We start from the raw sequence: 12,772 nt of genomic DNA, 5'->3' as shown, positions 1-12,772 counted from the left end.
ATATTGTTGTGAAAGGAGATATAATCCACGGTGACAAGGAAAGATTGCAAAAGCCTTGGTTTATCATTTACATACTTGCTCCCAAGTTTATTACAAAAATTAAATGAGAATTAGCTCAGTCCTTCGCATGTAGGCACACGATAAATGGCTGTTGCTATCAATAGTTACAACAGGAAGTTGTTATGATCAGAGCTTCAGGGAGAAGGATATCCATTCCCAAATAGCAGACCATCAGGTTGCTCTAGGGCTCTCTGGATACACTCCTTCTATCAATGTGTACAATTTTATGTACTATGAAGACCAATAAGAAAGTACATTTTCCTTCTTAAGTGAACTAGTTGTACCCACGAAGCAGAAAACAATCCCTTTCAATGCAAAGTGGTTCCTGGATTCCTAGACCTAATACTGGGTGGCTATTCAGGCAGGTCACTGCATCTTGCTAACTCTACCATTTGCCCACTAAGTCAACATCTTCTTGTTTTTAGTAGAGAAAAGGTCTCACATTATTGCCCAGGCTAGAGTGCAGTGGTATGATCACTGTTCATTGCAACTTCTAACTCCTGGGCTTAAGCAATCCTCCCACCTCAGCCTCCTGAGTAGCTGGGACTACAGGTGTGTGCCACCACACCCAGCTAATTTTTTAAATTTTTTATGGAGACAGGTTCTTGCTATGTCACCCAGGCTGGTCTCGAACTCCTGGCCTTAAGCAATCCTCCCACCTTGGCCTCCCAAAATTTTGAGATTACAGATGTGAGCTATTGAGCAGCCGTAGGTCAACATCTTAATACAATACTGGCTTCTTTATTTGAACTGGCAGAAGGCTTTCCACTTTCCACTTTCAAAATTTACAACTCTCTGGTTCCTAATTAGCAATAATCGTAATCACAAAGGAGGAAAGGCAAACTAGAAGAGAAGCAGAGGAAGGAATGGTAAATTAATTTATTCTGGAATGTTTTGGGGGCCACGACAAAGTAATGGGGATGGGTTTAAACTTTTGATATGGTTGCACAATTGCATCCTGGCAAAGAAAATTCTGTACTAAAGTAAAATGCTTCCCCTTTGCAGAGCTTCTGCAGCAAGTGCTCTCAGCCTAGAGTGTTCCAGTTGACCTGTAACTGAGGGTTAGCCAAAACTTTCATTTGTTTTCAGTATGTCATCAGGTCTCTATGGTTTCTCAGACAGGACTGCAAATCTTGATGGAGGAGAAACCCAAGCTTCTGTTTGAGCTGGAAGTACTGGCCCTTGGACTCCTTTTATAGCAATAATTATTGACTTTAGCCCTTTTTCTTTTAGCAAGAGATGGAAAATGATAAGGAAGAAAGCAGCTCAACAGTAAAATGAAAAGAGTATAAAGATGAAAAATAAAATGGTGAAGTGTTTTCACTGAAATAAGCCTGGATTTGGGCCAAAATCCTGTTTTGTTTCCATAGTTGCTTTTTTTCTTCCCTCACCTTCTACATTTCAGTCTGAGATAATGAGTAAGTGCTGAAATTCAACTTGTTTCTTTTTTCTCTTAAAAGTGGACCTCCTAGTACCTTTTGTAAATGTGAAATACATATCTCTTCTTAGAAATAAGTAATGTGTTATAAATAATTATCATTACTTGCGAGATGACAGAGGAATCGGGAGGCACGAACTCCAACAGGAAGGGAAACGGTAGCTGCAGCTCCCTTCTTGCTGTCCAGCCCTGCTGTCCACTTCTCTCTCAGCATTTATATCATCCCTGTGTAGATCAGAGTCACAGTCTTGGGGTACATACCAGCCTCTGGCTTATAAACTGGCCGTGTCCAAGTGGGACAATCCTATAGCTGGTTTAAAAGGTTGAACTGAAGTTAGTATGAATGTAAATCCTGGGGCAATGTAAAGATTTCTGGTGCCGGTGGAAGCCTCCTGAATTCTAAGAGCAGAAGTTGCCTCTGGGTAGGGAGAAATCCACACCTGTGGCTTTGTCTTTCTTAGGTCCCTTGGTGTTCTTCTGGCCTGTGGGCTCCCAAACTTTGGGTAGGAAAAGTACCTGTATTTTCACATGCTTCAGCTGCTGCGGTGGTGATAGATGACATCTTTTTGGAACCACTCAGTGCATTCATCCATTCAATCATGCACTCATTTTATATATTATTTTAATTTTTAGCTTTTACTTTGAGATAATTTCATCCTTACAGAAACTTTACAAAGACAGTTCAAACAATTCTCATACACCCTTTACCCCGATTCCCTAAATGTTAACATTACCACACTGGCTTTATTAAACCCTGTGTGTATATGTATGTGTCTGTGTGTGCACACACGCATGTTATTTTTCTGAAACACTTGAGAGTCAGTTGCAGATATGGTACCTCTTTACCCCTACACACGTCAGTATTTTTTGCTACAAAAAAGCACGTTCTCTTACATAATACAGTACAGTGATAAACATAAAAAAAATCATTGATTTAATATTATTTAATCTGTAGACCTTATTCAAATTTTGCCAAGTGTACAATAAATCTTTTAAATTTTTTAAAGAAATGTTTTCATTCTTTAATGAAGGATTATTTACATCCAGTAAAAATTTCCCTTTTTACTGTACAGTTTAATAGGTTCTAGCAAACTCGTAGGAGGCATCTAATGGTCTGGGCTGACCATGGTTTTCTGACCCTCCCCGAGCAGCAGGGCAAGTCTAAAGGTCTGGGCCCAGGTTCGTTCATTGCCACAGGTTTTATTCTGTTTCCAAGGAAACAGAATATGGTCTGAATATTTGTGTTCCCCCACCCCAAATTCATATGCTGAAATCCTAACCTCCAAGGTGGTGTATTAGGAACTGGGGCCTTTGGGAGGTGATTAGGTCACATCCACCCTCAGGCATGGGAATAGTGCGCTTAAAAAAGAGGCCCCAGGGAGCTGCCTTGCCCTTTCCACCATGTGAAGACACACCAGGAAGGCGCTATCTATGAACCAGGAAATGGACCCTCACCAAATACTGAATCTACCAGTGCCTTGATCTTGAGCTTCCTGGCCTCCAGAACTGTGAGAAATAAACTGCTGTTGTTGATAAGGCACCTCATCTATGGTACTGTGTGATAGCAGCCCAAACCGACTCAGCCACTGATGCCTGCGGCTTCCCTCCCCGGGCCTGCACCACAAGGGAAGCTTTCTCCGGACTCTAGCTCTGCTCCTAGTCTTTCTCTTGAGCATGGGTGAAGTCCCTAGAGAAGAGCCTGTGAGTGGATGTCATCTCCCCTGTGCCTGCAGCTCCCAGGGGTCCTGTCCTCTCATGTGAGCACACACTCGGCCTTTGCAATTTGTTAAAAATTTTAGCTGAATTCTTCTTATCGGCTTGTATAACATCTGGCATCTCCTCCAGGTAAGTGGGTGTCCAAGTTCTGTCTCTCCTTGGAGGATCCTGAGTTTCCTTGGATGCTGAGTTAGCTGGTTGCCCTGCCACTGTAGCTCTATGATAAATTCAAGAAAAGTTGTGACTTAAAAGATTAGTTAGCATTTTTTTGTTGTTGTTTTAAGAATGAGAGCAGCATTTCCCCCCACTTATCCACACTCTAAGCAGAAGCCAGACATCCATTTTGAAATTTTTGATCATCTATGGATTTGATCTTTTTCTTACTGCACCTTACTAAGAAAACATTTGGAAAGAAAAACTATTCTTTCTTGACATACCAGTAAAAAAAAAAATCTATTAAAATATTAAGGTAGTTGTGTATTATCCTTAGAAATTTCTCTCCCAGAGAACAATCATCTCAAAAATAAAAACTATCACATTTTGGCCCCTGTACCTGCTCTGTCCCCGCTGCCACATAGTCTGGCTGGGGACCCCAGGTGACCGGGGCCAGGCCTTGGCGTGCTGCATGATCTCCAGGAAGGGTGTGCAACTTAATTTTTTCTGAGTCTTACTAGAGTAAGTGCTTTATCAAACAGTAGCCAATACATTCCTCCTCCATTTCACCAGCTGAACAGTGGAGTGCATTTTCCACCATCTCACCCTGTTCTGGTCTAGGTGGCTTTAGTTTTATGAAGTTACATTTGCTTCTCAGGCAAAGGGGTGCTGCCTTTTGTTGGTGGGGTGCATTAATCGAGATCCCTTTCTCTGCTTGCTGTATGTTTCTTGCCACATAGGGAATAAGACGTATACTTTTCTTGGTTGTTCTCCTTTTTACTGGGCATCCAGGTTGTTTATACTTTTGCAACATAATAAATGATACTGTCATGAACATAAAAAAAAGATCACATTTTTAGCAGGACAGGTCTAAGAATGGAATATACTGATATAGTGACTGAGAAGCTGGGTTTGAAATTTAGATTTAATTATCCCTCTGATAGACAGGTTCTTTCCTGCAGTGGCTTCTGACACATATACAAATCATTGTTTATCATTTTCCTGAGATTATAAAGAAAAAATCTTATTGAATAGCATTTGCCTCTGCCAAGCTAAGACATGGACTTACTTGCTAAAGGCTTTTAGCCAGATAGTCTACTCTGAAAGTTACAGGAATCCTTTAAGTACTTGGAAGGAAAACTAGTGATTTAAAAGAAAAAAATATGCCTTTATTATAGGGAAACTTGGATGCCTGGAATAGCTAGAGTGTTAAGAATTATATAGAAAATGTTTATATTCTGAAGTCACACAAAATGAATTCCTGAACATGGAATTGATTCTCACATGATAATTGGCTACTCTGAGGTTTTACCTTCAGGGCATAGCAATGAAGCCTCAAAAGCTTTCAGCTTTGCTAAGAAATTGTGTTTTTCTTAAAGGCAGCTAGCTAGTTAGTCATAAACATTTATTGGACACTCTATTAGCTACTATAGGAATCTAAAATGTTGTAAAAGAAATAATTATTCTGAGTAATTGTCAGAAAGGTATGGAATTCTTTCTGGACCCGCTTTGTCTAAATATCTAACTCCCAATGGTAATTCACCATCTCACCATAGTCCCAGCTCTGTTGTTTTTCACATGGTTCTTTGGGGTTGGGACAAAGCTAACCACAGATTTCCTTTCAGTGTTATCCTATAAACCTTTAATCTCCCTTATACCTGGCAATTGGACCTCCTAACTCAGGTATCAATGATCTGAAGCATTTCCCTGACAACCCAAAGCTACCTTCCTGTCATATACCTCGTTGAATGAAGGGTGTCCTCATTCACCTCCACAAAAAATCTGAGAAAACAAATTTATACCAAAGTGTCCTTTATTGAGACATCCTTCTTAAGAGGATACCTTTCTTATAATATTTGTTTTTTGTTTTCTTTTTGATTGGAACAGAGGATATTAGAATCTGAGGCAGGTATCTCCCATGGTCCTTCGCATCAGCGTGTGGGCTGCCACGTGGTCTGCGTGTAGGCAGAACCTTCCAACCTGCACATGCAGGAGCAGGCTGCAGACCCACTCCCACTAGGGCATGTTCTTCAGTGGGCGTAATGAGGTTGGTCTGTGTTACCTACACATTCCCACCTATTCCCCTTCGTGACACCTGTGTTAGGAGCACTATCTTTGGAAACACACAGATTTTCCTTCTTTCTTCTGTTTGAATATTCAGGTTGGAATCCAAGTGTTAGTTTAATGTTTAGGTCTTACTTAACTGATATCGATCCCTATCCACAGTTCTGGGGTTCCCAGTACTATCAGCGTTCCTGGTGGGAAAGATTATAGTATGTTCCAAGATCCCCGGTGGTGATGCCTGAAACTGCAAATAGTACTGAACCATATATATGCTATGTTTTTTCCCATACATAATACCTATAATAAAATTTAATTTATAAATTAGGCACAGGAGGTTAACAACAATAATGAATAACAAAAATAGAAAAATTATAATGATATAATGAAAGTTATGTGAATGTGGTCTCTCTCTCCTCTCTCTCTCTCAAAATATCTCATTGTTCTGTACTCATTATTTTCCAACTGTGGTTGATGATGGGCAACTGAAAACATGGAAAGCGAAAATGCACATAAAGGCAGACTACTGTATTCTCTCAGCTGTGAACTGATTCAAGAAGACCACCAATCCCTATCTGCTAAGATATGGTAGATAATGATACAATGCAGTTTTAAACTGTGTTATTCTGAGTTACCCTTGGAAATTAATAGGAACATCTCTTTCTCATATCCTGCACAGGGGGAACAAGGACCTCGAGGCTTTCCAGGGCCAAAGGGCACCATGGGCCTTGGCCTCACAGGCCAGAAGGTAAGTGTTTCAGCATCTTAGAGAAATGTTTAGGCTTAGGATCTCAATAGCTTAGCTTTAACTTTAGACAACCTCTTATGTATGTGTCATGCTCTTCCTTATAACTCTCAGAGGGAAAAAAAATCCACTTGAAATTAAATCTTTATGCATTTCCATCTATAAACATGCTCACTTTATAAAAATATCCTCTTCTTCGTTCTCAGAAGCCAGCTAATAAGGGAATAAATCTTTACAACATACCATGTAGGAGATACCAGACAACTCAGTTATCTGGTAAATTACGTAATAGTTGAATGTCCTGAAGGCAGTGAGCTAATCAGATGGTATCTCAAGATCTCTTCACTTTGAGATTTCTGGTTCATCGTGAATTAGATTATGGTATCTGAAGGAATATAAATAAACTGTTGTTTGTCTCAACAAGAACAGCATGTGTTTAGGAGATACCAGCTGCAAATAAATCAAATTGTAGAGTTTTTCTCATTTGCTTTTAATATCCACTTCTGAACTTATCTGTTTTTTGTATTATGAAGGGAGAGCATGGAGAACGGGGTGATGTGGGAAAGAAAGGTGACAAAGGGGAAATCGGAGAGTCCGGAGCCCCAGGGATGCAGGCAAGGAGGAGTTTTTAAAGTCTCACGATTTTATACTCTAACTGGTTCCAACCTATATTGACTGTTACTCTTCTTCCCCTAAGTAGGGGTTACAAGGACCAAAAGGAGACCAAGGACTTACAGTAAGTATCCCTCGTAGAGGGTAATTGAGGGCTTGTGCTTACAAGATTATTGCATTCATGTTTTAGCTTTAGAATTATGAACTCTTTGGATGCAGAATTCCAGTTACTGTTTAAATGAGTGTGGCTGTTACCAGCCCAGTGGTGACTTAGATGCATGAGGTAATTGAATCTAAATGTGAGGGGAAATAACACTGGGCAGCCTGGCCTGGACTCGTGGTGGAGGTGGGGGCTACTGCCTCTGAGCCCTAGGAGAAAGGATCACATTGCTACATTGGTAACAAGGAGGTGAGCTGTTTCAAAGAAGCCATTGGATCAAGTGACTTTGTATTTTACGTGGCCCTTCTCATTTCAGAATGGGAGCTCTCTTTTTCCTGAACAAGATCCTTTAGGAAGTGCTCTGCGGAGAATGGCAATCATGAAATTGGGATGACATTTATATATTGATTCACTTATTCAATATTTGTTTCTTGGGCATCTACAAACGTTTCCCTATTCTTCTCTCTGCGCCATTAAAAACAGAAATCTAACTCTTTAAAGTCTCATGGGTAGGAAGGTTTTAGAATTTCTATAGCAAAGTCTAATTCTTCCTTTCTGATTTGAAGGCACTACATTTCCTGGAGTTGAGAAAAAAGGACCTTTTCTGATTTTCCTTTCTGTTTTTCCCACGGGTCATGGTCTGGGGATGCTGATCCTATGTGCTGTGCCAGGAAAGTCCAGGTGTGATGGGGGAGTTCAGGTGGTGAAAGCCACAGAGCTGGGCCTGTGACACACAGAGCTGCACATGTGCTCTATGGCCTGTCTGCCTTTTTCTCTTTGCCGTTCCCCACCACAAGTCAGACCCCCAAAGATGCCTTCAGTGGATGAAGCAGCAATCCTTCCCCAAAAGTAGCAGGGGAGGGTGTATGTAAATGAGCAGAGGAACATTCCTCACGGGTTTATACCTGCCCTCTCCCAACGTGAGGGGAGTGAGAATAGTTTCCTTCATCCATTTGTTTGTTCATTTATTCATTCATTTTACCAACATTTATTGGGTGTGTACAATAAACCTTCCTCTGGGTCAGGCTCTGACACAGGCACTTAGGAAATAGTGGAGAATGAGACTGTGTCTCTGGACTGAAGCAGCTCACAGCTGAGTGGAGAGAAAAACAAGCAAAGGAGTTTCGCCTGCAATGTGCTAAACGCTGTGATGGAAGGAGTGGTTATGGGGGCCCAGAGCAAAAAATGACACATGATGATGTTTGGGGGCAAGAAAGGCTTTATCTCTTGAGTGGAAGGTTTTTAAACAAGAGTCAGAGACCTTAGAAATGGGGGCATCATTCTGCTGACTTTGGCTTTGTAGATTCTAGAGAAAGAGACTAGCAGGAAGAGAAGAGTGAAGGCAAAGAGAATTTGCATTAAATATAGTCTAGTGTGTGTCAGGTCCTGTGTTAGGCCTCTTCACATCAGTACCACCCTTCCCCAGGACTGCAGGGTGCCTGAGGCCCAAGCTTTAGAGGGCCCCACTCCGGATCTCTAGTCCTTCTCCAGCCGCTCTCCTTCCTCTGAGTGAGGAGTCCGTGGGGCCAAAGGGCATGACCGTCCTGCACATATGCCTCCTCTCTGTGCCATACTCTGGAATGATGGAATTCCAGAATTCCCAGCCCAGATGGCCCCAGGTTTGGAAAGCTAAGAGCACTGGCCTGTATACATGGGCCCAGCCAAGAGTGGCCAAGGGGCAGGTGTTTTCAGGGGATTTGGACAGAGCTTGGAAGTGAGGACATGGTTCACTGCATGAATGCTGGCCAAGACCCCATGAAGTGTAGGACTTGGGGGTAGGGTGCAAAAAGAAGAGGGCAGGCTGGCAGCCATGGCCTCCTCTTACCTAAGACCCCACATTTGATCGTCATGACAACTCCATGAGGTAGACAGTAACTGCATTTCAACTGAAGACATGCTAAGTCAGAAAGGTTGAGCCATATGCCCAAAGTCACCTAGCTAGCAAGTAGCAGAGCCCTTCTAGCTAGAGTTGGCCTGTCCAATGCCAAGTTCAGGCTGCTGCCCATGAGGGCTATTCTTGAAAGCCCTCTTTACCTGCTTCTCTTCCGAATCAAACATATCCCTCAATAGTTATCAACTGCAGATTCATTCTAGACTAGTAAACTCCTCTTTTAAGAGGCAAATACCATTGTTGGAGATAAATGTTTTAACAACCATCACAAAATGAGCTACAAAGGCTCTGTCTCCCCACCTGTCCCCTCTGTGTCAGCATCCCCAGTGTCTGCCCTCAGCCTTTGCTGTCTTCAAACTCTCAGGGAGGGGCAACCATTAAAACAGGGGATATATAGTTTGAAAAAGCTAGTTTTATAGATTATGATAAATAAAAAATATTGTTTTTATAGTATAAACAGAAAGAATATATTTATCAGACGGGGGGAGGGGGAAACACACTGGTTAGAGGAAGGCTGAGAAGTCTTGCTCCAGGCAATCTCATCTTCAGTCCCTGTTTTAACAGCCAGGTGTACACTGGCATTTCTTAAATTCTCCTTAAGCTTGGACCACTCTCCTGAGAACCAGACCTTACATCCTGCTGCCCACTGGACATGTCCAAGGGGACATCCTATAGATGGGTCAAATTCAGCCAGGCCCACACTGGGTGTTATCTTCATGAGCTCCCTACCTGCCCTGTCCCATCCCTCCCTATCTCAGCCATGGGACCACCACTGTTTGCTTCCTCTCAGACTCTGTCCCCTCATCCTTTCTTCCACTTCTCTCCAACCCCTCATTCTCCCTCTGGAATGTCCCTCTAGGCCACCTCTCCTCATCCATCACCTCCACCACCACTGCCTTCTGTTGTCTTTTTTTTTTTTTTTTGCCTGAACTATTTAAGAACCTCAAACCCCTCTGTTGGCTGCTGTAACCATCTCTCTTAAATAAAAGTGTGATCAGAGGTCTTCTCTGCTTAGGGATCATGCGAGTCCCACTGCCCAGGATAAAGTTCACGCCTTTCAACACCACACCAAGGCCTTCCTGAGTCCATCTGTCTTCAACATTTCTTGTTGCTTTTTCTGCTGTGCACCCTGAGTCATAAGTTTACCCAGGTACCGCAATGCAACGTGCTCTGTTTGAATGCAGACACCCTCCACCCCCAAAACACTCCTCCCAGACCCCCAACCTGGTCAGAGTCTACCTCTCTGGACCACGATCACATCCCACCCCTATGGTTCCCAGATCAACATAGTTCCCAGGCTCTGAATAGCTCTTATGAGAGTTTTTGTTTACTTCCTACTAGACTGTGAATCCTTTGAGGGGTATAAATTTGATAACTTCATCAATGGCACTAAGTAGCCAAGGCAGTTGTTGAACAATTTTAGTGGAAAGAATGAACTATTCTAGTCACTTAAAAGCATATTCCTCATATTAATGAGGAAAAGATTGACTGCTTAAAACATTTTAAACCTGATTATGCCATAAAAACATGTTAAAAAGAATTAAAATCCAAACTTGATATATGCATTGCTCTTAAAAGTCAATACAAAACACCAATAGAAAAAAAATGGGACACAGAACATACAAAGACTATACACAAGAGAATACAAGTTGGCAACATGCATGCGAAATGAAATGTAGCCTCACTTTTAATAAATGCTATTTAAAGCGATGGAGTATTTTGCTCTACCAAATGACAAAGATAACATAATAGTAATAACCAGCATTGGGTATCTAAAATAAAACATGCTTTCTTATATGCTGCTATTGAAAGGTGTCAGTTACTACAACTTTTCTGAAGTGCAGTTTGACATTGTGCATCAAAGAGCCTTCAAATGGCCACACATTCGACTTCAGTAATCGAGTTTTTCAGAATCCTTAATAGTATGGAAAACTAATTATGATATAATATTAAGTGAAAAACTATAACCACAAGGCTTAGTGTATTGTGTTTTCTCCACTTACAAAAAATTAAACATAAACATAAATATATAAATATACATTTCCCCTTTCTAGATAAACTTAATATAAATGTATTAAATACATACATTTTCCCTTTCTATTCATGTTCTAGTTTCAGGATTATTAAATGCCTCTTTAAATGTGGAAAAGAATGACAAGGCCTGAAAAAAGAGATGACTGTTGACTCCTTCATTTTATATAATTGTATTAGTGTAACTGAGTATTTGTATCAGAAGTTCTTTTTAAATTGTAACTTTGAATCACTGACTTTTACTCAGTTTATAGTTTAAAAAGTTAAAATACCCTGAATCTTCCCCACATGTGCTACTTTTAAGCCACATACCAGCGACATCACCTCCACCCCAATTCTGTCATTATGGATTTGTTCTTTAAAATTTTACTTTTGCTATTATATAATCTTATGGAAACACCAAAAAAAAAAAAAAAGATAAAATTTTACTTTTGCACCTGTTAAATTTCATCTTCTTTGGGTTCTCTGCTCCTTCCTGTTGAGATCCAGTTTCTGTTACTCATCCCTTTCTGCTTCAAGGCTTTGGCAAGTGTAGGATCCTGCCTTCTCTACTCTCATCCCGGTTACTTGTAAACACTCTGCACAGGGCAGGGCACTGGTGGGTTTACATCTAGGACCCAGCTTATCTCAGGCCCTTCTGATGGGGCTCCCAGGCAGCAGGACAAGGAAGGGGCATTCAGGAACATGGGCATGTTTCATGGAAGAACCAAAGTGGGAGTATTAGAAAACCGAGGAGGGGACTCACAAAATCGTGGATTAGTACAGAAAAGGAAGAGAGAATACAGGATAGAATGAGTTCTCTTTAGGTCCCAGGGCTTGTCTTGGTTGCTCAACATGTGTGGCTTAAGTCATATAACTGAATGCATGCATTGCACCATGCCACTGTAGCTGGTGTTAGAGTTGCTGGACCCTGGGCCAGTGTGTACATTAACTTCACTTAATCCACACCACAGTCCTGACACAGAGATGCTGTTAGGTCATCTAATGACCAGGGTCACACAGTTGATAAATGTTGGAGCTGCAATTTGAACTCCAAAAGTCTGAGCTATTAAGCTTCACCACTCAAACCCATTTTAGTTATGATATATTATATCTAACTTTTAACCTCTGTGTTATTTATTTTATTTTCTGCAGTGGAAGGATTAAATCAAATGGCCCAATGCTGATTTTATCTTTTATGACTATAGGAAAAAATATTACAGCCATACATTTAATGTTAATACATTTTCCTTTTTTCCCCCAGAAAGAAGAAATTATCAAACTTATTATTGAAATATGTGGTAAGACTTAACTATCCAAAAAAAAAAATCACTTTAAAGTACTAGCCCCACTATATACTGTGTTGGTGGGATAATGTGTTCACGGGAAGATGTACATTACATGGCTACTGGGAAAGTTTGAAGCTCATTTGGAAAGTCAATGGGGAACTGAAAGGAAGCAGCAAGAGAGGCTGTGGGAGTCCTGATTTCAGAAAAGAAAATCATCTTCCCAGGCTGGTTAAGGCGTGTGAAGGTGTGGGCCCAGAGTGTGTAGGCAGCAAGGTCTTTTGCAAGCACAGTGCTCATTTGTATTCAGTGACATTTACCTGAGCTCAGGAAGAAAACTGCAACAAAGGAAATACGACTAGAAGAGCCCAACTGGCATTTGAGTCCAGCCTAGCTGGGGATTATAATGTCTGTGGTTTTCCTGAAGCCAAAAAGTCTTTCTCAATTGAGTTTTGAGTTGCACTGAATCCCAAAGGCAGGAGGACAGAGTCAGGAGTTCATCTTGCTTTGTAACTACTAAATGTGTTCATGGCTGAACACTTTAGACTTAAAATAGTTAGAAGATGTGAAGAAAACAGATTAGCCAAAAGGCAAGAGATTAATGGAATAATCATGAGACAGTCTTCTGCGTTTAAAGTGA

The 12,772-nt window shown here is 41.1% G+C and overlaps 1 protein-coding gene across 1 annotated transcript in view; it reads left to right on the top strand.

The window, feature by feature from the left end:
* COL28A1 (collagen type XXVIII alpha 1 chain) overlaps positions 1–12,772 on the top strand; it is a 155,067-nt gene that overhangs the window by 124,338 nt on the left and 17,957 nt on the right. The window contains exons 28-31 of the mRNA XM_045564028.1: positions 6,108–6,176; positions 6,707–6,787; positions 6,874–6,909; positions 12,111–12,147. Of these exons, the coding sequence (XP_045419984.1) occupies positions 6,108–6,176; positions 6,707–6,787; positions 6,874–6,909; positions 12,111–12,147 (223 nt within the window). The remainder of the gene's footprint in view (positions 1–6,107; positions 6,177–6,706; positions 6,788–6,873; positions 6,910–12,110; positions 12,148–12,772) is intronic.

The sequence above is a fragment of the Lemur catta genome, chromosome 11 (assembly GCF_020740605.2).
Source record: "Lemur catta isolate mLemCat1 chromosome 11, mLemCat1.pri, whole genome shotgun sequence".
Classification (NCBI taxonomy): Eukaryota; Metazoa; Chordata; class Mammalia; order Primates; family Lemuridae; genus Lemur; species Lemur catta.
This window is presented reverse-complemented; position numbering and strand designations above follow the sequence as displayed.